This window comes from Balearica regulorum, chromosome 3 (genome assembly GCF_011004875.1).
Source record: "Balearica regulorum gibbericeps isolate bBalReg1 chromosome 3, bBalReg1.pri, whole genome shotgun sequence".
Classification (NCBI taxonomy): domain Eukaryota; kingdom Metazoa; phylum Chordata; class Aves; order Gruiformes; family Gruidae; genus Balearica; species Balearica regulorum.
Window position 1 is genome coordinate 83,763,149 of NC_046186.1, and position 24,361 is coordinate 83,787,509.

Genomic DNA, 24,361 nt, shown 5'->3' on the forward strand with positions numbered 1-24,361 from the left:
AGCGATACCTGATATTTCTTATTTAGAAAGTGATTTCATGCACAGACCTCATTTAAGAAATCTGTATTACTTCAAGTATATTGAAACCATAAGTGAGAGAATTTTGAGTTGACAATGGGGGGCCAAAGCAATTACATACAAAGACTTGACATCAGCACGGTATTGGAAGTGCCTGTAGCATAAGAGGATGAATTTAAAATATTTGTAAAAACCCCGTGCATTTTATGATTGTTGCTCTGTGATAACTTGGGTTCTTAAACTCTATCCCTGCACTGTGAGCCATCTGCAGGTGCAACTTAGATCCTAATCGAATCACTTTTTCTCTGTCGGAAGGGAGTTATTTATTATCTGTAAGAGCAGGAGAACGAGCACTTGATTTTCTATTGCTGAAGTAACTTACTTTAGGTCCAAACTAGTATTACTTGATGAGCCATCATACGCACCCTGTGTCTGTGTTGTTAATGAAACACGGAGCGTTCACACAACGGAGCACCTCCCGACCGGGGGAATTAACCTGACGCGTCGGCGGCTGAGCAGTATTTCCCGCTGGGGAATCCGGGCTCCCGGCGGCTGCCGCGCTTGGCCCCGGCGGACACGCTTTCTAGCCCGGCGGGAAGTCGCGCCGGAGGTGGGACGTCCCTCCCCGCGGAGGGCGAGGCGAGGCGCCGCGCCCGGCCCTACCTGCGGCGGCAGGAAGGAGGCGGCGCGGCGCGGCGGGGGTTCCGGGCACGTCGGCGGGCGCCCCTCGTTCCTCGCCTTGGGACCGCGCCGCCCGCCCCATGGCCGCTCCGCAGGACCCGCTGCCCCCAGGTGAGGACGCTGTCGCGGGGAGCCGGGCGGGCGGGGGGGCCCCGCGGGGCGGCGGGGGGGGGGGGGGGGCGGCTGCTCCCAGGTCCCCCCCGCGAGTCCAGGGCTGCCCGGGCTACGGCCGGCAGCGCCCCGTCGCCCCGCTTCCCTCCCCAGGTTGGGGTAACCCGCGGCAGTGGCTTATGAGAGCCGGGTGAGGAGCTTAGCCCCGGCCGAAAATAAGAGTTTGTTAGTTTGCTCCCTTCCCCCTCCTCACACGCTAATTAAACATGGTAATAATTTATCATGTGCTCTGTTGATGTGATTTAGTGCAACTTGTCTTGTCAAGCCTGCTCCAGTGTTTAGCATGTAAGTTAGCTTGTGCTTGCGAACAGCATATTAAAAAGCCATTTTCTTAAAATCCCAGACTCTGGGTGGTTAGGAAGCCCACATTCTTTAACTTTCATGGCTAATGGTGCAGTTGACTTTTGAGTACCTCCTCTCAGGTGTGCCAGCATCACAGTTTTTCCTTACCTATCTGCTCAGACAGTGACAAAGTTTTGAGTAGTAAACAGAACTGTGCAAGTGCTGATGGACTTAGGGTTGGGGTTTTTTTTGAGAATTGAATATTCTAATATAATTTGCTGTATTTCCTCCTCTTATGCAAATCTCAAATTCATGTGCCTGTGGTCAAAACATCATTGTTGATTTGGGTTTAATCAAAGGGTTCATCTCTATGGACAACATTAGTGTCAGGGTGATCACTTTGTTCTAAGTTGTACTATTAATGTGTATGTCCTGCCTTGGTGTGAAAGAGGTCTTATATGTGTATGGTTGAACTCCATAACTACGGTAGACCTCACATACTTCACTTAATAGTGGTGGTGCGAAGGCTGTGTTGCAGAGGAAAAACTGTAACATAGGGGAATACCATCAATACATGGTGCTTTATGAACCCCGTCCTGCTTAAAGGTCAAAATGCTGAGGTCTCCAAAACTGTGCTTCAGACTTCCTTCCAATACAAGGATGAAGAGCAGATGTAGGATTAGAAGTTTGAATGTGTATGTGTCTACACATATACATACACCTGTGTATGTATAAAATTGACAAACTGTTCGCATTGGTAAATGCACAGCGTTGCATCCCCTTTAGACTAGCAGTATTGAACAGAGAGAAACCGTGGTGATGGGTACAAGTCTGCTGCTTCTGTTGCAGGTTAGACTGGACAGGCTCGAGGGCCATGGCAGCCGCTGAGCAGTCAGTGTGCAGGTGCTGGGTGGCGGAAAGGAACCTTGGGAGCAACCATCGAACCTGACATGTCTGAGTCAATTTGCACGTGTTGATTTATGTCCGTCTGAGTCAACTCACAAGTGGTTTCTGGCAGAAGTGTGGGCAAGTAAATGAGGCCAGTGGTGTATGCTGTCAGTGAGGAGTATGGTGATAGTGATTTTTTGAGGGATCCCAGATAATGATGTTATCAAGCTGTCTGTCAGAGTAACTATGAAATCAGATGGTCTGCACTGAATAGTCAGTCAGATGATACCTGTATTTCCTGTTGGCCTTTCAATATGCAAAACTGTGGATGTTTCACATTTGAGATAAACAGAGAACTTTCCTCCTTGTTGTTTTGTGCACCTGCCTCCAGCTGTGTGACATGTGCTGCAGAATGCTGTGGGAGGTATGTGTGGGAAAGAGAGAGGGGACATGGCATTTTAATTGCCATACTTACAAATAAATAAGTCTGTGGTTTTCAAATTATCTGCCTACTATCAGTGGTCAACAAGACTATAGTGAATCATCCACAGGCAGTATGTGGAGCCTTTATTCTAAGGTACAAATATTCATAGACATACATGCCACTTAGAGAAAATGTTGGGACTTGGTAGTGCTCTGCAACCTAAAAAGCATGGAAATTGCTGTTCTTCATAAAGAACTAGAAAAACAAAAGGGAAGAAATTGAGGTATAGGGAAAGAAATACAGTTTTAAAATATTTTTCAGGGTGGATACTAAGCAACAAAGATGCAGAGTCACAGACTCACAGTGACTGTGTTTCTGCGTGAGGCCTAGAAAGCAGGAGTCAATTACGGGTACCTCCCTGTACCCCATCACGTCTTGTAGAGCCCCCCTGGGGTCTGTCAAGTCCTTATTTCAAATGCCTGTATGCTTGGAGCTTCTCCCATTTTTTCAGTGCTTCCCTCTGGATTGTGGAAAGTAAATTATCGGTGTCACAACGTACCTTGGCTGTATCTCGGAGATGTAACCGAATATAGGGGATGGAACCCTTACCATAGCTACAGTAGCCATCAAGGTTCACCAGGGTGTGGACCTTTTGCAGGGTCTCCTTTCATCTTTTCATCTGCCCCAAGGCTCCTCTTATATTACGAGGGCACAAGAAAGACTTTTTTTTTTTTTTTTTTTTTTTTAAAATGCATCTAAGAATCCATAAGGAGGAGCAGTAAGGCCTCCAGAATAAACTGACCATCAGTTGCATGCTTTGCTACTGGGTTTGTTGGGTCTTTGCTGATAGTGAAGAAACAGTGAGACTAGGGATGCCTGGGCTGGCTTTCTTCCCTGGAGCCTTTCTTTGGTTCCCAGTAACTCCTTTTTCAGCTTTCCCTTGCAGGGTGGGCTTCTGTCTTTGCCCCAGCTCCCTTTCCAGTTCCTTTGCAGCTTTTCACTACAGTTCCTGCTTGGGAATAGATCCTCCACTTTTGGCCCTACTCTCATACAACATTTTATGCCAGCTGATTGTATTTTCTCATATCTCAATCTGACACTCAACCTCTCTTCATTTGAGTTGGGAAGCTTATGGTGGTTTGTGCTGGTCCTTGCCATGAGGGCAGGCTTCATCTAGAACATTCTGTTAATACCGTGTTTCTGGAGCAGGGGCACGTGTGACAAGAATATGGTGTTTTGGGTTGTTTTTTTTAACTCTTCTGCATGTCTTCCTAAACTTTGTATTGCGGTGTGAACATGCTCATCTGAAATTTCATAGACCTCTGCCTTTTTAAAACGTTCGTTGTGTCTGTGTGCAAAGGCTGTGCTCAAGCCTTGCAGATCTGACCCCTCTGATCCTGTGCCACCTGCCTGGAGAACACATGTGGTTTTCCTGTGGGCACTAGCGCTGAGAAAGGCTCTACCTGGCATTGCAGAGAGGGACTGGGCACTGCACAGGGGCTGCCTCACAGAAGCAGGAGGGAGAACCGGTCTGTCCCTAGGACTGCTTCTGTCCCACTGCTGCCACCTTCCTTATTTTCAGGCCTGTTTATTGTACTGTCTTGCATTGTCTTATGCTTTATCTTGTTGTTCTATTTTATTGAGTAGGTTTGTAGGAGTAGGTCCCAAAATAAACAATTAAGCTAAATTTGAGTTGGTTAGAATAGTGTCTGTATAACTTCTATGCTGTTTTGTGGCTCAGTGTTTAAACTCTGTATTTTGTAATTCATTTCTGGGACTGTCTGCTAAATGCACTGATTTCTACATTTGAGAGAAGGTAATCGCCAAATATTGATTCTAATCACCTCTTACTGGTTGTGGTTGAAAACATTTAATGTGTACTTGCAGTAAGTATAAGGACTTTTAGAACGAGAGTGACAAGAATGGAGTCAAAATCCTACTGCATAATTTAAAACGTTTTTCGGTTTCTGAAAATGTGATCCTTATCAACAGAAGAAATGTCGGGACAATGTTAAATTATAGGAGTGTTTTTGTGAATTCTGACTTCTGTATGAGATTTGTTTCAGATTCTCTGTGCACTTTTGGTCAGTACCCCACTATTATTTGTCAATTTAGCTATTGATGCAAAGGGTTTGACATTTAATGATTCACCTGCAAGTACTTTGAAGATTTATTTTTGTATCCTTTTGATGTTAATATAATTGAAGTTTATGATTCTATTATATACAAATAATTAATGTTTACCTCAAATGTATTTTATTAGGTTTTGTACTACAATCTGCTGTTTATTATAGTATTTTTGTTGTAGTGGGTATGTTTACTCTTTGAATTATTGTTTTCAGGAAAAAATGGAGTGCTGTCACTTGGAGAACAAAACTTACCTTTTAGCAGATTTTCTGGATTTTACTCTTTATTGCAGAATTGCTTTGTGATTTTATTTTTTTTTAAACTAAAAATAATTTAGAATTTTCATTTAAGTTTATCTTTTGTTAGCTTAGAGTTGGGTTTCCTTGTTGCATGTAGTTTCTAATCTATGTGCTAATAACGTTGGCATTTTGTAGTTTGTCATGTTTCCTTGTGGAAGTGTAATTTGACAGAATGCATGTAATGGCTGCATAGTTGTGCTTTATCTTGGTCAGACAAAGCAGCAAAATTTAAATTGCCAGACAGAAATGTTTTGAGGATCATGCAGTGATAAAGCTTTCTTATTTCCGGTAGATCATGCAGCAAAAGAGCCAGTGGAGGATACAGATCCAAGCACTCTTTCCTTAACAATGGTATGTGTTTCTGGTCTAACACAGTTAAAATCATTTTAGGTCTCTACAGTTATGTAGTGCAGAAGTGAGGTAAAACATTCAAGATTAATTTAAACCATGCATATATATATATATGAGTTTGCTTATCCATATGATTGTATAAACAAATTTTAATTTACTAATCCTGTGCAATTAAAGTGTGAATAAAAATACCAATAGGTACTTAAGCTGAATTGGATGTTATCAGCTGAGCTGTCCATGGGATAGCCTCTTGAGGCTATGACAGTACCATTTTTTTCATTCCAAAAAACCCAAACAACCAAGAAAGACTGGTGCTGACTTTCTTCTATCTATATAGGTTGGAGGGATAAGAAAACCCGCCTAAGGCTTAAAATTTCAGTTGTACTAAGTTGTTATTCCTTCGTGTACCTATTTTGTCTGGTGAGTTAGTCGTGGAAAGGTAAGGCTTGACAACAGCACCTTACAGCAGGCATGGGTGAACCTAGAGAGAGACCAAACAGCGCGCTCTAGTGCTTGCTGGTGAACGGAGTAACAGAGTTAATGACAAGCTTTTGTATCTTAGGATACTAAATGTGCCAGTCTTATGCTGAAACAAGGAGTATATCAGGTAAAAGTAACATGAAATTCTGTGAAGTCTTTTAATAATTTTCCTTCTTTATGTTGCTATGGATTGTTTACCCTGGGGAAAAGTTACAGTGCCGTGCAGCCCAGAGAAGACTGCTGTCTAATGTAGTTATGTAAACAGATTGAAATGCATTGGTTTATTTTATGGATGGCAAGTGAGCAAGCTATTGCTTTGCCTTGATGTTTTCCCGTTTTGAAGCTTTGCAACAGGGAGTCAGCAAGAAACTCTGAAAATTTCACTAGTACTTCAAATGCTGATCCTTCACTGGGATCCGTTATTGCGGTCTGTGTATTAGTGCGTTTATGCCAAAGCTGCAGACTTTGTGATTCTTTTTGTGGACTGACTAAATTAGATGCTGTGTTTTGCTAAGAGGAGTTTTTAAAAGGTGGTGAAAAGTTGCTATGTTTGAGACAAATGAAAGTTTGTTTATTCCCACCCCCTTAAATTAAGATGTCTTTAATCTGCTTGGTTACAAGCTTCTGTAAAAGCCATACCTACTTTTACATCACGGTAGGGGTCATAGGGAAGATTTCAGGTACAATATTATGTTATAACACGCCTGGAAATCCTCAGCTATCCCCTTAAACTCAGTAATAATAGTTTTCTATTGCATCTTAATCAGCTTTTTAATTATAGAAGGGAAAAATATTTTTTCTTTCAGTACAGTAACATTTTAGTGAAAGCTTCTATCTGCTAAAAGAGCTTTTGGAGTCATCTCTGTTCCTCCTGGTGTGCATTGCCTTTTCTAGATTATCGTGCTACTTAAATGCAAAATTTCTTTCCCAATCTCTGCTTTTTCACTAAAAAGTAATACCTTTAAAAATACTGTGACAAAGCAGCAATCTCTATTACTTTTGCATGTGCTAATCAGTAGTGTTAGTAGCATCTCAGTTCCCGCATAAGAAGTGTCACTATGTCTTGATTGTAGACATATCAACTAGTAGCAATTTAAGAGATACAACTATAATTATGCAGTTTTATATACTCTTTCTCCAGCACAATTAAACTCAAAATAACAAACATCTGTGTCTCTTGCCTTTTTGTGACAGACTGAAAAATATCCTGTCCAAGACACAGGAGTACCTAAAGGTAAGTATTGTGAATTCTGTCTATTCGGGTATCATAGATCTGTGTTGTTATGTGCAATAAAACCATTGGTGTTATCCAACAGATTGAAATACTCTTAGTTAGATGTTTATGTTTTAAATGTAGTATTGTCTTCTGTATATTTAAGGTCAATTTGGTGTATATATACAACTTCTGAAATTTCCAACCAAAGTTCAGTTTTGATCTAAAATCTGTCTAAAACTGTCATCAGAAGATCTTGATTCTCAATCTGGAAGGAAAATACAGCGGTGCCATCAAAAAACAATGCCCAGAGAACAGATGGTAGAGATGCGATAATGTTAGAAGGTGGCTTTGGGAGATTACCGGTGCCTTCACGTTATCGAAAATATCATCCAGAAATACCTTCCAGGTCTCTTGCCTCTGATTGCATTCTCAGCCCTATAACCAATTAACTCTTCATGCCATCTTTTACCTTCAGCAGGTATTAATACCATTTACTTGGGAACCTAGTATGGGTCCACTCTGCACAAGTTCCTGCCTCTCCTCGCTGAAAATAGGGTGAGGGAGTGCAAGTTCTGTATTGCACTGATGTCAAATACTTGGATTACACAGTGTGAATATCTGCCTTTTGGTTTCCTTGACATGTGGAGTGGGGTTTTTTTTTGTCATCCTAGGCTTCACCATTGGCTTTGGTCCAGGGAATGCACTGGCAGGGGCTCAGTTGAGGAGCACTCTGCAGATAGTGTGTTCTCCATCCTGTGTTGCACAGCAGGTCTGCAGTGGGGACAGACACAGGAAACTGTGCAGAAGCTAGTCACAATGGAAAATTTGCTGAGGATAGTCAACAATATACCACTAGGGTTAAAGAAAGGTTAGAGACTATTTTCGGGGCTTGAGGGAGGGAGACAGAGGAAATGAGCATCTTCTCAGAAGTGCTGCTCAGTAGGGAAGGAGAATGTGGAATGAAAACTAATTTGAAATCATAAACTACTTCCTGTTTATTTGCAGGCAGGTGGTTTGTTCCTTCAACATCGTTTATTAACACTAAAGCAATTTCTCTGTAACATTTTCCTCTGTCCTGTTTTTTACTCCACCTGTGACATTAGGTCCCCCTCAAAATTAATTAGATAAATTCCTAAATTTCAAATTTGTCAAAGTTCTTTTTAATCTGAGATAGCATGTTTTAAATGTATTTAATTTAAAAAGGAAAGCAGAGAGGAAAGATAAATTTCAGCACATTCTGTAGAAAGGAAATTAACTTGGTTTAATTTTAGTTTCTGCTTCCTCTTGCTAAGTGTAAAAAGATGTAAGTATAGCTCGACATTTCCCCTTCAGAGTTGAAAGTGATACAAATACCTCTTAATATTCTGTCCATTTCTATCATTTAATTTTTTTCTGAGAATGACTTTTCGTAACTATTTCTATAAAAGTAAAGACTTAGAAATATGAATCTATGAGCTAGAAAGTGTTACAGATGTGCACGTCTGATTCTCTGTAACACAAAATTGTTTGCTTCAGATAGAATGTTTGAATAGACAGTACATTGGCCAGGGGTGATGTGAGGGCTGTTTTGTTGGTTTTATGTGTCAATTAATTAATGGACCATTTTGGGGCCATAACTTGTTAAATAAAGTTCTGAGCACCTTCTACCAATTATGAATTAAAGGTGAGTTGAGGGAACTTTTTGTCTTGCAGGACTAGGCTTAATGTTTACATCATGTTTTGATTATAATTCTGCCTCCACTCAAATATAGAACAAATTTCACACATAATGTTTACACACAAATGAAGTGGAATTTTGATGCCTGTACTCTGCATTTTCAGCCAGACTTTTAAAGGTTTTTTTAATTATTAATCTGAATCTAAAGTAATAAAGAATAAAGATGATCCTTATTAAACATTTACCCTTTTGGGGGTAGAATACTATTTAGCCTTAAGTTTCAACAGTCTTACAAAACCAGAAAAGAGGAAAATAATTATTTTGGGTTTTTTTTTCTTGCAAGTGTGAGGATGAATTTTTTGATTCAGATCAATTTCTTGAGTGAGATAAGGAAATATGTCTTCTTTCTGTTATCTGATGGTTCATAAAGATAATAGTTGTTCTTCGATGAGATCTTACCACTAAACAAACAACAAATGGAAATGTACCAGCACTACAAACTAGTGACCACTATGGAAGAGTTCTTGTGTGTAAAATGTGTAGAATATAACATCTCTTAAGCTCCTGTTAATGGCTGGTCAGCATCTGACCCAGGGAAATTATGCAAATGGTTTGCTGATGAGGAGCTTATTAATCACGCAGAGTGAAATTTGTCTGATTGCACAAGGTTCACAAAGGGCTTATGCATCCTTTTAGGGCTAAAGTGAAGCTTAAAAGGTAGAGTGTGTGCTGTACTGCGTAGTGTTGTGATTTTCAGTGGACTCCCAGGGCAGGTGATAAACACACTTTGAAACGGATTCTTTCAGTGTTTCAGAAAACTGTGTGGTGGAGATAGGTAGGATGAGCCTAATTCACAAAGGGGCAGAATAAAAGGTAAATATTTATGTAGTACATATTTCAACAATTACTGTAAGTGTGATGGGAAAAGCAAAGCAAAAAGGATTATACTAACTTGTGACAGTTGTCTTCAGCCTATTTTGATGTATTGGTTCAATTAATATTCTCTGGTCAGCTTTCTGAAAAAAAAACCAAACAAAAACAACCCATGACTTCAAAAATAGTGTGGTATTTCTTTAAAAAACAACTGCCGCATTAATACCTGATCTCTGCAAGGATTATTTTTCTTTGTGCAGTAATGCTCTGCATGATTATTGCATTTTCTGCCAATTTAATATTTTTGGCTTTTAATCCAGCATTTCCCAGTGATTGGTCATGACATGGAGGTAAATTTTATATGCTAGACATCTGTAACTTATGTTTGATAGTTTTACTTATTTGAATTTGTATTGGATGGAAGACCAGTGTTTCACAGTCTTTGTCTTAGCTGAGGAATACCTAACGGATCAAGTTACGTTGGAAATTGCATCTGTGAACATCAAGACCCTTACATCAGATTCTGGCTTAATCCAACAGGTAAGAAAAATGATACCTGACTGTGAACTGAGTTATTGCTGTTGATTTAATAAGTATGTTAACAAATAAATATTTTTTCAGACTATATCTGGAGAACATGGAATTACTCAGTAAAACAGACCAGAAACAGGCTCTCTTTTCAAGAGTTCAATGAAGTGAGTTTTGTGGAGAAGAGCAAAAGAAAGGTTATTTAATCATTAATGTGTACTTTGTAGTTTAAATAGGTTTTGATTCGTGTGTAGGTGCTCTGAAGAAGAGTCAACAAAGCATGAAGGCTTTGTCATGCATGCTCTCCCTCTTTCCTGCTGAAAGTAGAGCCAGGGCAGAGAAAAAGTGAAGTAATAAGGAATCCTAGGTTTTAGACTCCTTGTGTTTTGCCCTTAGGGGGAGGTATTTGACTGTTCTGCTTTGAATTGGGGACACTGCTCTTCCCATAGTGGAAACGTTCTCCACCATTGGTGAAGTCTTACGTTGTCATAGGGTGGGCAATGCTGAGTGACCCCCATGCTCCTTTCTTTCAAGTGAATGTTATTTGCTGAATTTCAAATTGATTCTCTTTGGGTTGAGCAGAAAACTTGAAGAGAAATGAATGAACATTTTCCAGTGAGATGAAGAATTAAAAGTAGTTCTTTGTGCCAGAGTCCCAGCTGAATTTCATCAGAAACAAACATGTGTTTGGTATGCTTTTCACAGATGATGGAAGTAACAGTCTCATTCCCATCATCAAGAGAGCGTTTATTGCCAGCTTAGAATCACTATGAAGATATTTCAGTGTATTAGAGTGTTAATGGTTCTACAGAGCTGGAAAACCTTCTGCTTATCTTCAAATTGTCCATAGGTTTATGGCTTTGATTAGACGTGTAGAGGTTGACTGGATTTTAGTTGTGGGCAAAAAATTGCTTAATACCTTCATTTCATGGGCCGTAACACTACATTGTCTTACTGCAATTACATTACAAGAAAGTGATCTTGAATAAACCTGAGCGCATCTGACTTGATAAAAGTGGATAATAACTGATCAGTAAAATCGCCAATTTTGAAAACAGATATATGACACAGTAAATATCCCTCTTTGCTTTGTACTTTCTGCAGTACTAGCCACTCTAATTTTTTATCATGAGACATGAGTATAGTGACATCTCTTGAGGTCATTTAGGTATTAGCTTTCACAATACAATTTAAACTTTCATGAATTCATGAAGTCTGGGAAATGTTACTGAAACTCGGGACAGCAGTTTAGCTATTGCAAACTAAGTGAACAGTATCCACTTTTCTTTTTTTTTTTCTTTTTTTTTTCTTTTTTTTTTTTAAATGTGCTTGCTTGTTTCTTTTGAAACAGATCTCTGAGGAGGCTGAGCTGAGTTGGGTAGCTCCTCATTCTCCCAATGAGTTACCCTTGTGGGAATTTGCTCCTCAGGGCAACAGTAACTATAATCAGGATTTCCAGATTTAATTTTTCTTAAACTTTGGGTGCTTACATGTTGCCATGAAGGCCAAGTTCATGTTTAAAAAGCTCTGTTCAGAGGAGACTTATGTGGTGCCAGTACAAAAATTACTTCTAGGTGATAATGGCAAAGATTATTTATTGCCAGTGGTATGTGCAGTGTTAGATCTGTCTTGAGCAGAGACCAGACATTTTGTGGGGTGAATTAATGTTGCATATGTGATCTTGCAGTTTTCAGGGAATAAAGAAAAGCTGAAAACAGCATGCAAATTTTTCCTTTCCGAACAAAGTCTTTAAATATTTTGGAGATAGTTTACTTTCTTTGTAATTGGACTGTGAATGTATGCATGTTCACCACATCAACTGAAACTGCCTATATTCTATTTTTAGTGGATTTCTTAGTAAAGAAGGTATAGCAGGTAGGAATAGAGTATCTCATTACATTATATTGTTACCCAGTTGACTTGTGTTTACATTCACAGCTTGCAAAATATTAAGAAGCCCACTGTGATAGCTTTGGAAGAGTGACACAATACAAAAAATCAACAATACTTTATTGCAGCTATCTAAGGGGAAAATTCCTGTCTGCTTTCATCTTTAAATCCTCAACAGAAGAAAGCTATTTCAGCTGGCTCCACACTTGCGTAGTTAAAGTAAGGGCAGCTGCAGTTTCCCCGCAGTCCCAGGATCAAGGTGCTGTCCTTCCGGTTTTTAGATGTTGCTCTCTAAATAGTAGAATTGAAATGTTACAACGTGTGTTGCAGTCTCAAGCTGCTAAGTAATTTCATTATGTTTAATTAGCAGGCAAAAAGCCATGGAAGGAATGTTTACTTCAAACGGGAGGAGGGTTAGACATGAGCCAGCAGAAATGTTCAAGTCCACCTGTTGTCTAGAAAAGCTTCCTATGTATGTAAAGAAATTTGTAAAAAAAGCTCCTCGTTCCTCCACTTTTCCTAGATCAATGAAACAATCCCTTACTGCTGCATGTTACAGGCAAAATTCATGTGGGGTTTTTTCATTACAAAGAATTTAAAACTCTCTTTAATCAAACCATGTGAATTGTTGAGCAGCTGTTGAGGAATTAAGAACAAATTATTCAAAACATGTAACCCCATAGCATATCATTAATAAAGGTGACATTATTCAGTGGATACAACCAACAGGGCAGTTTTGTGAGCCAAAGCATGAAAATGCCTGAAAAGACTGCAAATTGTCAGTAATTCCTCAAAACCAGATATATTCCCTGCCTGACTTTACAAGTAGCTTGGGATTCTTATAAGTAATCTCCTGCCACTTGTGGATTAGGCAAATAGTTATGCTGGTGTTCAAATACATTGTTTTGATTTATGTTTGTTTTCTGTGTTGTAGCCAGAAGACAAAGACACACAGAACCGTACTGACAAATCACTTTCAGGTAATATGTCAGTTTTACTGTTCTACATATTTTATTTCTAGATTTTCTTTGAAAATACTTTTTAAAAATTGCTATTTGTCGTAACCGAGAACTGCCTGGGTAATCAATGCTTCTGGAGCTCATTTTATTACCAATGTAATTTACAGCTTTCTCTTTGTTCTAAAGGGGGTGGTGATCAATAATGCAGACCATATAAAATGTGTAAGCTGGGCTTTCCAAATGCATCTAGTACATCCCTCACCTTTGGAAGAAATGTGTAAACAGCAGAAGCTGGCAGTAGGCTGTGGGGGCTTATCCCATAATTGTATGAGCTCAGCTGGCATTGGGGGTGTGTGGATGATATACAGCCCTGTTAATCTAACAGTGAACAACTGAGAATTTCCTGTTAGTAAAGAAGCTTGTCCTGTCATGTAGCATTAGGATCATGCAATTAGGTGGGTGGGTCTTCATTTGCTCATCAGTATCTAACACAGGGCATCTTAGAAAAGCAAGATTCTTTATAATGCTTTTGATAGTCTGCACATAGTATAGCACAACAAGCAGGTTGGTTCAGTTTTGTTTACCTACAACTGTGCCCTGTGTTTTCTTTACCCCTTCTTCCCTTCTTCTATTGGAGGATAAAACTTACTCTGGCACCCTTGCAAAGCAAAATAAGATGAAATTCAGATAGGGTGCTCTCGTGCCTATTGAGTTCAGGCAGAACTTTGATTGAATTACATTCATTTTGCCTTGTTTGTATAACTAAATCTTGGTATGACTGAAGCCAGCAAAGTGTCTCACTTCAGCAAGAGTTTAGGGTGCACAAGAACAGAATAGTTCACTTACATATTTCTGTAGAGAACAGCTGCAAGGCCTGTGGAATACCTGTGAGCAAAGATGTCACCAGAACATGTTTCCCCTTAACAGGGAATCTAAGCATTTCTGTGAAGTTATGTGTCTGCAGCAGTGTTGTTGCTGCACGTCCTAACTTGTTGGAAACTTCAGAAGTTGTCTTTGGCCTGCTAAAAAAGCAAGCTGATGAGCAACGTTACAAAAATAACAATAGCCTCTTCTTCCCTTAAAACCAAAAAAAACCCAAAGTGCATGCAGAAGCTACATTCAGCTGAGTTGCTTTTATCAGCACTAATATTCAGAATAAAAAAAAATAAATCACAATTTGATGATCTTTCTGGAATTTTCACACGATCTGACAATAATTACTGCAAATGAAAAAAACAAAACAAAAACCCCAAAAAAACCAAAACAAAAAACCCAAACAAAAAAACTCCAACCTTAACAGATGCAGTTGTCTGCGTGAGTAGGTGGCACTGAGTACCAGGTTTGCCCTTTGCCAGAGATATAGTTCAAGTCTCTTAGACCAGCACTGATCCACCACTTGTAACTTGTGTCACTGTTTTCTGTTGTTGTTTTTAATTAATCTTTTGATTAATATCTGTTTTCTTATTTTAGTGTCCCTTTTTTTAAGAGTTTCATCCCAAGTAGGAGCAGTTATTTCCCTATTTCAAGCTGTACAATGAGGCTGGAGGGCAGAATCTTTAGAAGGTGGTTCTAGGCTGCATCCATTATTTACTACTCTTTGGACACACCAAATTCTCCCTGCCTTCAAAAAGGAACAGGGAGAGTTAAGGTCATGTCTGCAGCCAAAATGCTCAAACAATGGCCTACACCACTGCAATGTTAAAGATCTTAGTATTTACCTAGAAGTATGACTAGAACTGGTTTCTACGTGTTTTTATGGGTTATTAATATATAATAATAACCTGACCTAGTGGAGGGTGTCCCTGCCTATGGCAGGGGGGTTGGAACTAGATGATCTTTAAGGTCCCTTCCAACCCAAACCATTCCATGATTCTATGATATAATATAGTCTGATAGCACCACATCGTTCACAATGCTGGGGAGATACTGACTGTTGTGTGTGGGAGACCTCTAAATGGCAATTTTCGGTATTTGATGCAGGTTTTTATCACCACCTACTTCCAGCAACTTGGTATTTTTATTTTTCTCACACATGGAGGAGTGTGCACTTTATTCCTTTCCATAATGTATATTTAAAATAGGTTTGTTTGGTAGAGCAGGGACAGCTTTTATTGTAAGAGACCTTACAAAGCAAAGGAACATTTTCCACTTCTTCATTGTGTTAAAGTACTAGATGTTAGTTGTGTTTGCACCTGTCAGCAGAGATTCTCCTAGTGCAAATATTTCGTGTTGTTATGAAGGCAGCAGCTCAGAAGTGCAAAACCTTTTCCTTCATCCTACAACACAGGTATACAAGATGCATATAATGTGCACGTAATCCTGTTGGTGATGTAAGCAGGGGTTATGGCAGATTTGAGGAAGCAACGTAGTTCTCAAAACCAAAAAAGAAGAATATCCCAGCTTACACATTGGATTTAATTGCGTGCCTTTTCTAGAAAAGCATAAATATGGTACTTTTGAAATTACTGTTCTTTTGATTATAGCCACTGAGCGTAGTGAAGAGACACATCTTAGAAAGTTAATTTCATGAGTACTTCTTAAGGAAAGGCATTAACATGTCACTATTCTTTTAACTTTTTATTCCCAGTGAAACCACAGCAGTAGATCCTAACTTCTCCCCATGTAATGGTTTTCACTGCAGATCTCAAGAAAACCTGCAAGGAAAACGGCACCTGCTCCTTGTGCTTATTCCGTGCACCAACCATCAGTGACATGCTCAATGATGAGGACTTGTTGTACACAGTGAGGCTAAAGCTGGATCCCTGCCACCCAACAGTGAAAAACTGGAGAAATTTAGCAAGCAAGTGGGGGATGACTTATGATGAATTGTGTTTCCTTGAACAGAAGCCCCAAAGTCCCACCTTGGAGTTCTTGCTACGCAATAGTGACAGGACTGTGGAGCAGCTGATTGATCTCTGTAAATTTTATAAGAGAATTGATGTTGTGAAAGTGCTGCTGAAATGGGTGGAGGAGGAATGGCCTAAGAGAGGGAACAAAACTTACCAGAATGACTTCTAGGGCAAAGGAAGTAGTTAGTCCGTACGTGTTAAATGCTGGGACTAGCTGCCACTAATACGTGGGAAGTTTCCCTTGCAAGAGAGAGAGCCTGTACTGACGGTTTGTATACTGTGTAAGCTTTATGTACTGTATACACAAACATATGTTCTGTGCCCTCAGAGTTGCAAAGATAACCTTCCAAAAGTGGATGGAATAATGCAAGTTGTGTTCTTGATCCTACAAATGCCTTCAGTTTCTTTGCTGCTGTTTGTAGGCTTCCTAAGCAGAAGAGGAATGAAAAAGCCAGACCACTGATTTTACCGCAGCAGTTGTGAACCATGTCAGTTGTGTGCTGTTGCTATTGGGAAAGCCACAATTAGAAGGCAAGTCTCTTGGCCTCTAGGCCTTTCTGGCAGCCCTTCCACAATTTTATATGTTCTACCTAGTAGAAGATGAGGGGTTTTTTTTTTTTGTTCGTCTTTTTTTTTTTTTTTCTTTTTTTTAAGTTTTATGACACTGTTTTTGGCACAGGAACACCTCAGTGCTCCAAGCAGCAGTTTGGATTTGCCTGTTACAATTGATTCAGTGTTTCAACATCACACTCAGGCAAACTAAGCTTTAAATCTCTTTTATAAACAAGAATTGATGTTAAACAAAATAATTATTTGCATACTTCTTCATCATAGGGTATAAATTTCTTACAGAAGAAATCATGCAGTTCAGAGAGACTTTTCAGCCCATAACCACTAAGGACCAAAAAAAAAACAATTAAAATGCTTTATACTTAAAATTAGTTTCCAAAGTTCTGAAGAAAATACACACTGAGTGCACTTATCTGTTTATCTCAAATGCCTCTCGCTTTGCAGTGTGAGGTGACAGCTAATGCCTCACCTACAGTATATCCTTAGTATTGACTATAACTTCCCTTTTCACAGGCTGTGGGTTTTTTTACAGTCCCATCGGCTGACCTAGTTTGTCCCACACCACAGTAGTTGCACACTTGCATGAAACTAGCACAAGTTTAAGTATTGATTGAAGCCACTCTAATGGGAAATTAACAGCTGAATTAATCTGCAGTCCAGATGGATGGTTATTAAAGCACTTATAGGGGTTTAGACTGATGTTTCTCAAAGAATTTTGATACTCTGAATTACGCTGTTTACATTTTAAATATTTTAGAAATTGGTCTTTTCCCTACCATTCTTCTGTGTTCTAATGTTTAAAAAAAAATCCTGAAAAAATCCATTACACAATATGATGTATAAAATACTTATAGCTGTAATGCCATACACAAAAACGTTGTGACTTAAAATTACTTCTAGTTGTTACCCTTTCTAAAAGCATCTCAGGCAATACTAATATGTACATAGGTCTATATACCAAAGCACTGGTGAACAGTATGTCAAGATGTGGGGCAAAACTAGAATAGGGTACAGGTTGGTGCACTGTTTACTTTTCTCGAGTAGAAATAACTTAAGAATTAGCAGCAAAGCTGAGGGAAGTCTAATGCTGTATACCGAGTTTCTTCATGTAAGAGAATGAAAAGGGACCTCTGGTAATACTATACTGTAGATACTGAGTGATATGGTTATGGAGGAGCTAGAAGTAAAGACTAACGTTTTCAATGTCAGGCACTAGTTCTGAGGTGATATAAATTAGCTTTATTTTAGTGACTTAAGAAGATGAAGATCTAGTTTAAAGGTGAAAAGAGTGACCTAAATTTGACGCTTGAATTAAAAGCTTATGGAAGACTGGAATTTTTAATAACTCTTTTTTTAAAAAAACATTCCTCAAAAAAGCTGCTACTCTTTAGAACAGTAAGTTTTCTAGCCATATTTTAAAGAGGAAATTGTACTGTCTTATCTTGTTGGGGCTGCAGTTCCAATGTCTCATGTTGTTCTTCTAGGAACAGGGGTTTCCCGATAGAGGTCTGTCAACAGGAGCAACTTTTTACAAGGGCATGTAGTGATAGGACAAGGGGTAATGGCTTTAAACTGAAAGATGGTAGACTTAGATTAGATATTAGGAGGAAATTATTTACTGTGAGGGTGGTGAGGCACTGGAACAGGTTGCCCAGAGAAGCTGTGGCTGCCCCCTCCCTGGCAGTGTTCAAGGCCAGGTTGGATGGGGCTTTGGGTGACCTGGTCTAGTGGAGGGTGTCCCTGCCCATGGCAGGGGGGTTGGAACTAGATGGTCTTTAAGGTCCCTTCCAACCCAAACCATTCTATGATTCTATGAACTCTAACTTTTCCAAATAATCTTCTGTCTTTAGTTAGGAGCTGTAGAATCAGCTTTGAGGACTACTGTGGTGGCTGGGCTGCCTGCTATTTTCACTTCCTACAGAGGCATCCACTGTGTACATGCAAATAGCTGTTAATGCCGCTTGTCCAACATAGTTGCCATACCTTGAGCCTACAATATGCATGATTTACAATCATGTGTCGTTGTGTTAAGTTGTTCTTCAGAGTGATAAGTGCTGGCATGTATGCCAACAGCTTTTCTCCTCCGTAACATAACATGCTATATATATGTGTGTGGTATTATAGTATGCTCTGCTTTGGTAGATCCAGTCCAGCAAGGAGCTGGAGCCCTCACCTAAGAGTCACAATGGGAACATGAAATGATGCAGCAGCATTTCTGAATCAAGATGTTAAACTGAAATCTATCTTGCTAAAACTTGTAAAATTTTGAAAAAACACTGTTGTCCCACGGAAATCAGTTCTGATCCCTTGAAGCTCTTGAAAAGTCAATGTCAGCTGCAAGGATTCATGTCTGATGGAAATAAAGCTGCTTCTGAGAGTTCATATGTGGATTCTGTACAAATTCAGCACTGAAGGTTGAAAATGTTAGCCTTAAACTTCACCACACACTGGATTACTCATTAGTATACTTGAAATATTTTTTTCTCTTTGTATGGCATGAATTGAAATGTACACACTTTTTTAGTTTTATGTCTGTTTACAAGATATTGGGGTCTGAGTGTTCAGTTTATTCTTATATCTTCTGTTATGTATACTATTTTTAGAAGAAATATAGATTGTTGATGTTTGACTTATTGTATTTGTTTGTATTACAGCTAGGAAAACAGCTGTTTTCCTTCTCACCAGTCACCTTGGAACTACTGAACTGTCAACTAGTTGTGCTATGTAAAAAACAAACAAAAAAACCCCCCATCATGTATGCAAGACTCATGGCGTCTTAAAGCACCTATGTTTGCAACAGATACTGCTGTTCAAGAAAGGAAGATGCATGCGTTTTATCTTTTCCATACAAAAAATGAGTTAATTTTGATAAGATGATGAACAAAGATGTTTATCTAGAAACTTGCAGTGGTTACTAACTATAGAGAGGTATGAAACCTACGCTGGGTGAACTTTTCCTGAATTAATAACCAATCTGATAATGAAGGTTAGAGAATCATGTGGACACTGAAAAGGCTCTGCTAGACTATCAGTTTTGTTCCATTGTATCTTTCTCCTATTCCTATATGAGACCTGCTGTCCCTTCAGCGAGAGGCTCCCTTTGGCTGCCATCTCTGTGCCTGCAGGATAATCAGTGGCCCTTCCCACCCACTTTAGCTTCTATGAAGATGTCCAAACCACTATACTCTTTCATTCCTGCAGGTTTATCTAAGACATGGGGAGCCTAACAACTGTTCTGCAACCGCAAAGGTGCAGTCCTGTACTCCAGGAGCCCCTAGTTTTGCTGTGAGGTCAGCTATGGGGCATCCCCAGCAAAATGGTGACAGTGTTCAGTTGCCTTACTTGCTGCTTGAACTTCCCTTTGGTCTGTGGCAAGGAATGCAAGACAGATTTGGGACTGTCCTTTGGAAACCTACCATAAAAGGGTAGTTAGCATGGCCCAAGGTGCTCGCTTGGAAGTTGTACAGAAACTGTAAACCATACTTCTTCCTGAATCACTACTGAATAACAAGGAGCCATAGCTCAGCCTGGGCAGCGCTTTGCTGTCTCAAACTGACTGCCTCCCACAGTTCCAAGTCAAGCTATGAGGAACTGGAAAAAAATGTAAATTCTGCTTTATAGTGATTTAAATTAGGGTAACACTGTTGACTTGTGGCCAGACATAGCTGGAAATTATTTGTCAGCAGAAAGGTCAAAGAAAGTGCATGGCATTTATAATAATTTAAAGAGCAGCCTACTTCCGTAATTTTGCAGCATATTATGTTCTTCTGTCCATAAAAGAAAAGCAGTTAGTTATTCATAACTAATTTCAATATATCTTGTATGTCTTGAGTTTTGGGTCAGTTTTGGACAGTAGGACAGAGCACCATTAAATGAGTACCTGTGCTTGTTGCCTGTTTTGACAGAAAAGTGCTTTTCCTAGCCCCTGAGCTCACCTAGTCCTAACTGCATGGCTATGGCCAGTTGTTGGCCTTAGCTGGGTAGGGAAGGTATGGATCTACTGGTCAGACAGGCTGAATACAAGCAGTACTAGGAAGAATTTATTTGGAAAGGTGGAGTCTGTAGTATTTGCCTGAACCTTGGCCAAGGACTGGGATTGACTCCATCTTACAAGAAGCTAATGGCAAAGAGGAGTTGACAGACTTGGGAAAGGCCTGCCTGTACCCTCTGTTGGGGACGATGAGGGGCAATTAACCAGCCAGGCAGATGTACTACTTGGTTTGATCTCTGTATTTTACCTTTAAAATGGTGATTCTTGGTTTCAAAGGCAAGTCGTTGGGGTAAATGTATATTTGTTACTGTAGAAATGAGAGTCACATGAGAATCTTAAATGTGAGAAAGATAAAGCAGTGCAAGTCTTGTTAGGATGGGATCAACAAGTTTGGCTTTGGCCTTTTTGAACTCCGACATGAGAGAGTATTGGTGTGTTGGGTTTGTTCAGGCTTTGTTTACTGGCCTTCACGGTGCTATGGAAATGACAATTAAAATTGGAGATGAGATGAGAAAGAGGTAGTTTCTGTCAGAAATAATTGGTGAGAAGTAATGTCTATGGTGTTAACTTTATCTTTCCTCTGATGTACGTACAGAAAGTTTCCTTGACTGAAAATCTTAGTTATTTACAGCTGCATCTTTCAACTTTTTTTTGAGAAAATTCCAGAAACAAGGCCAAATGTCTTAGTAACTGTTGTGGCTTAACCCGGCAGGCAGCTAAAACAACCACACAGCTGTTTGCTCACTCCCCCACCCTAGTGGGATGGAGGACAGAACTGAAAAAAAAGTAGAACTCATGGGCTGAGATAAAAACAGTTTAATAGGACAGAAAAGGGAATAATTATAATAATGATAAAAGAATATATAAAACAAGTGATATACAACATAGTTGATCACCACCCGGAACAGATGCTCAGCTAGTTCCTGAGCTGAACTGCCTCCCAGCCAGCTACCCCAGCTATATACTGAGCATGATGTCCTATGGTATGGAACATCCCTTTGGCCAGTTTGGGTCAGCTGCCCTGGCTGTGCCCCCTCCCAGCTTTTTGGGTGCCCCCCACCTTTTGTTGGCAGGGCAGTATGAGAAGCTGAGAAGTCCTTGACTGCTTGGCAGCAACTAAAGCATCAATGTGTTATCAACATTATTCTCATCCTAAATCCAAAACACGGCACTACACCAGCTGCTATGAAAAAGATTAACTGTATCCCAGCTGAAACCAGGACAGTAACTTTGATAATAAATGTGTTCTGTGTACAGCATGAGATAGATATGCAACTTTACCCACCTGAAGGTGCTTTTTAAATTATTATTATGAGTTTGTTTCAAAATTACCCAATATTTAGTTTGGGAATGCTTTTTGTCTCCAAAAATAGCCAAAGTTTCATGTTGTTGGTGACATAAAACACATTTAAACAGCAAGGAAGTTCCTTAACAGGAAGAGCTAGGATAAGAATAAGAAAGGGGCACCCAAATCCTTACACTAGCAACACTATCTTGAGTCTAAGCTGAGGATTTTTTTTCATATTTGTGCCCAATACATGTGAGCTTCCCCTACTCCTCTCAGGCTTCAGTTCATTCACAATCCCATAAATAGTTTATTAGATTTTTGTTGGTCCTAATTTACTTTTGTCTCCACTTTCTCTGAAGCTGAGGAGTTCACCAATGCAAAGGTCTGTTAAAAGCCTGGTGCTCTCTAACCATCGGAAAACACCTACCATCTCGTGGTGAAAGGTGATACTACAGCCCTCTCGTTTTCTCTTTCAAAAATGCAGCAATGCTGAGGGCACATGAGCCCATCTCTATCCGCAGTACCCACCAGGGAGATCCAAAGGCAACTGCAGTGAAGATGATGGTGTAGCTAAGGCGTAAAGGTGTAGTCCTAGGGATCTTGGGTTTGGTCACAGTCTGTAGTTTGGGGAACATCGCACAGTGTTTTGTTCCACGCAGATGCGTGATGTTGCTTGGTTTTTATCTCCCTAGGCAGGTGGGGACTGAGCACTATGTTTGTGTAGACCATGGCACAATCATCTTTGGGTGAGGAAGGGGGGAGGCAGACAGGGCAGGCATTAGGTGCAGGTTTGCTCTAGTATCTATTGCAATACGAATGAAGAAGTGATCCCAACTGCTTTCAGAATCCTAGAGTGTTGTGTCACCTATTTGTAAAAGAAGGGGAGAGTATGTTTTAAGGGTTATATGGCCTTTCAAAAGGACCAGTGACTTCTCTGTAACTTGTTTGTCCTTTAGCCCTCTAATCTGTATCTTGTTTGGTCTTACGCTTCTCTGCAACGTTTTACTTTAAAAGCGGGCATTGCAACAAAAAAATAGACTACTTACTAGTTTCTGAAGTAGCAGTAGCATTTTAAGCTTTTGAATGGGTAAGCACATTTAAAAAACCCCTAACTTTTTATTTTGTTCCCTGTGATTTGTAAGATTTGTGCATTTAGGCTTGAAACTGAAAAGTGAAAGATCTGAATGATCACTGGAGCCAAGTATTGACAGGTCAAGGAAGAGTTATGGAAGGCCGCTGATTAACTTGTAACTAAGTAACAGCTGAATCAGCTAGGCTCTGAACTGAAATGTTAATATTGGTGTACCAGGAAGTGGTGATTCATGTCAGCGTTGGTGGATAAGGGAAGGGCAACTGATGTCATCTACCTGGACTTGTGCGAGGCATTTGACACTGTCCCGCACGACATCCTTGTGTCTAAATTGGAGAGACATGGATTCGATGGATGGACCACTCGGTGGATAAGAAATTGGCTGGATGGTCACACTCAAAGAGTTGTGATCAATGGCTCAATGTCCAAGTGGAGAACAGTGACGAGTGGCGTCCCAGCAAGTACTGGGACCGGCACTGTTTAACACCTTTGTCAGCGACATGGACAGTGGGATTGAGTGCACCTTCAGCAAGTTTGCTGACAACACCAAGCTGTGTGGTGTGGTGGACACACTGGAGGGAAGGGATGCCATCCAGAGGGACCTTGACAGGCTGGAGAGGTGTGCCCATGCAAACCACATGAAGTTCAACAAGGCCAACTGCAAGGTCCTGCACATGGGTCAGAACAATCCCAAGAACAGATACAGGCTGGGCGAGGAATGGATTGAAAGCAGCCCTGAGGAGAAGGACTTGGGGGTGTTGATTGATAAGAAGCTCAACATGAGCCGGCAGTGTGCACTTGCAGCCCAGAAAGCCAACCGTGTCCTGGGCTGCATCAAAAGAGGTGTGACCAGCAGGTCGAGGGAGGTGATCCTGCCCCTCTACTCCGCTCTTGTGAGACCCCACCTGGAGTACTGCATCCAGCTCTGGGGGCCCCAGTACAAGAGAGACATGGAAATGTTGGAGAGAGTCCAGAGGAGGGCCACGAAGCTGATCAGAGGGCTGGAGCTCCTCTCCTGTGAGGACAGGCTGAGAGAGTTGGAGTTGTTCAGCCTGGAGAAGAGAAGGCTCTGGGGAGACCTTATAGCAGCCTTCCAGTACCTGAAGGGGGCCTACAGGAAAGATGGCGAGGGACTGTTTATCAGGGAGTGTAGTGACAGGACAAGGGGTAATGGCTTTAAGCTGAAGGAGGGTAGATTTAGATTAGATATTAGAAAGAAATTCTTTACTGTTAGAGTGGTGAGGTGCTGGAACAGGTTGCGCAGAGAGGTTGTGGTTGCCCCCTCCCTGGAAGTCTTTAAGGCCAGGTTGGATGGGGCTTTGGGCAACGTGTTCTCGTGGAGGGTGTCCCTGTCCGCAGCAGGGGGGCTGGAACTAGATGATCTGTGAGGTCCCTCCCAACCCAAACCATTCTATGATCCTATGATTCTATGATTCTGTGTCCACTTTGAATGCAATGCCTTTCAAAGAAGCTAGGGGAATAATTTCCATCAGAAAATGCTGTAATGCACTAACAGCTCCACTAAAGCTGTGGAAGACGCAACAACATCAGGCTTTTGAGATCATATAGGCAGCTTGTGATGGCCACTATCTGTAACGGTCGTGGGAACATGACCCTATGACTTGATGTGCTACAGCCAGTTTTGTCTCTGCCAAACCATGGATGTCTTGTACGGACAGCAAAAAAACAGCAGTACTTAGGAAGCTGTTACAGTACTGCATGCATCAGA

At 40.5% G+C, this 24,361-nt stretch overlaps 1 protein-coding gene across 11 annotated transcripts; it reads left to right on the forward strand.

Annotated features, from left to right (window-relative positions):
• Positions 1-404: 404 nt before the first annotated feature.
• Positions 405-22,975, forward strand: EDARADD (EDAR associated via death domain). Of its 11 annotated transcripts, none has more exons than XM_075748749.1 (10): positions 405-809; positions 5,179-5,241; positions 5,804-5,848; positions 6,916-6,955; positions 9,907-10,007; positions 12,820-12,865; positions 15,486-16,228; positions 18,922-19,191; positions 21,902-22,094; positions 22,685-22,974. In XM_075748749.1, exons 1-7 carry the CDS (start codon positions 780-782, stop codon positions 15,860-15,862), a joined length of 702 nt encoding a protein of 233 aa, XP_075604864.1. In that variant the 5' UTR covers positions 405-779; the 3' UTR covers positions 15,863-16,228; positions 18,922-19,191; positions 21,902-22,094; positions 22,685-22,974. The 11 variants fall into 11 exon arrangements, with proteins under 11 accessions (XP_075604864.1, XP_075604865.1, XP_075604867.1 ...); XM_075748750.1 differs by having other exon boundaries at positions 21,902-21,985; positions 22,685-22,973; XM_075748752.1 differs by having other exon boundaries at positions 405-810; positions 5,183-5,241; positions 21,902-22,975.
• Positions 22,976-24,361: the final 1,386 nt, after the last annotated feature.

Coding starts and splice junctions, on each gene's coding strand:
- EDARADD (XM_075748747.1), top strand. CDS start 780: ATGGCCGCTCCGCAGGACCCGCTGCCCCCA. Junction 810..5,178: donor CGCAGGACCCGCTGCCCCCA/GGTGAGGACGCT, acceptor TTCTTATTTCCG/GTAGATCATGCAGCAAAAGA. Junction 6,956..9,906: donor AGACACAGGAGTACCTAAAG/GTAAGTATTGTG, acceptor AGTGTTTCACAG/TCTTTGTCTTAGCTGAGGAA.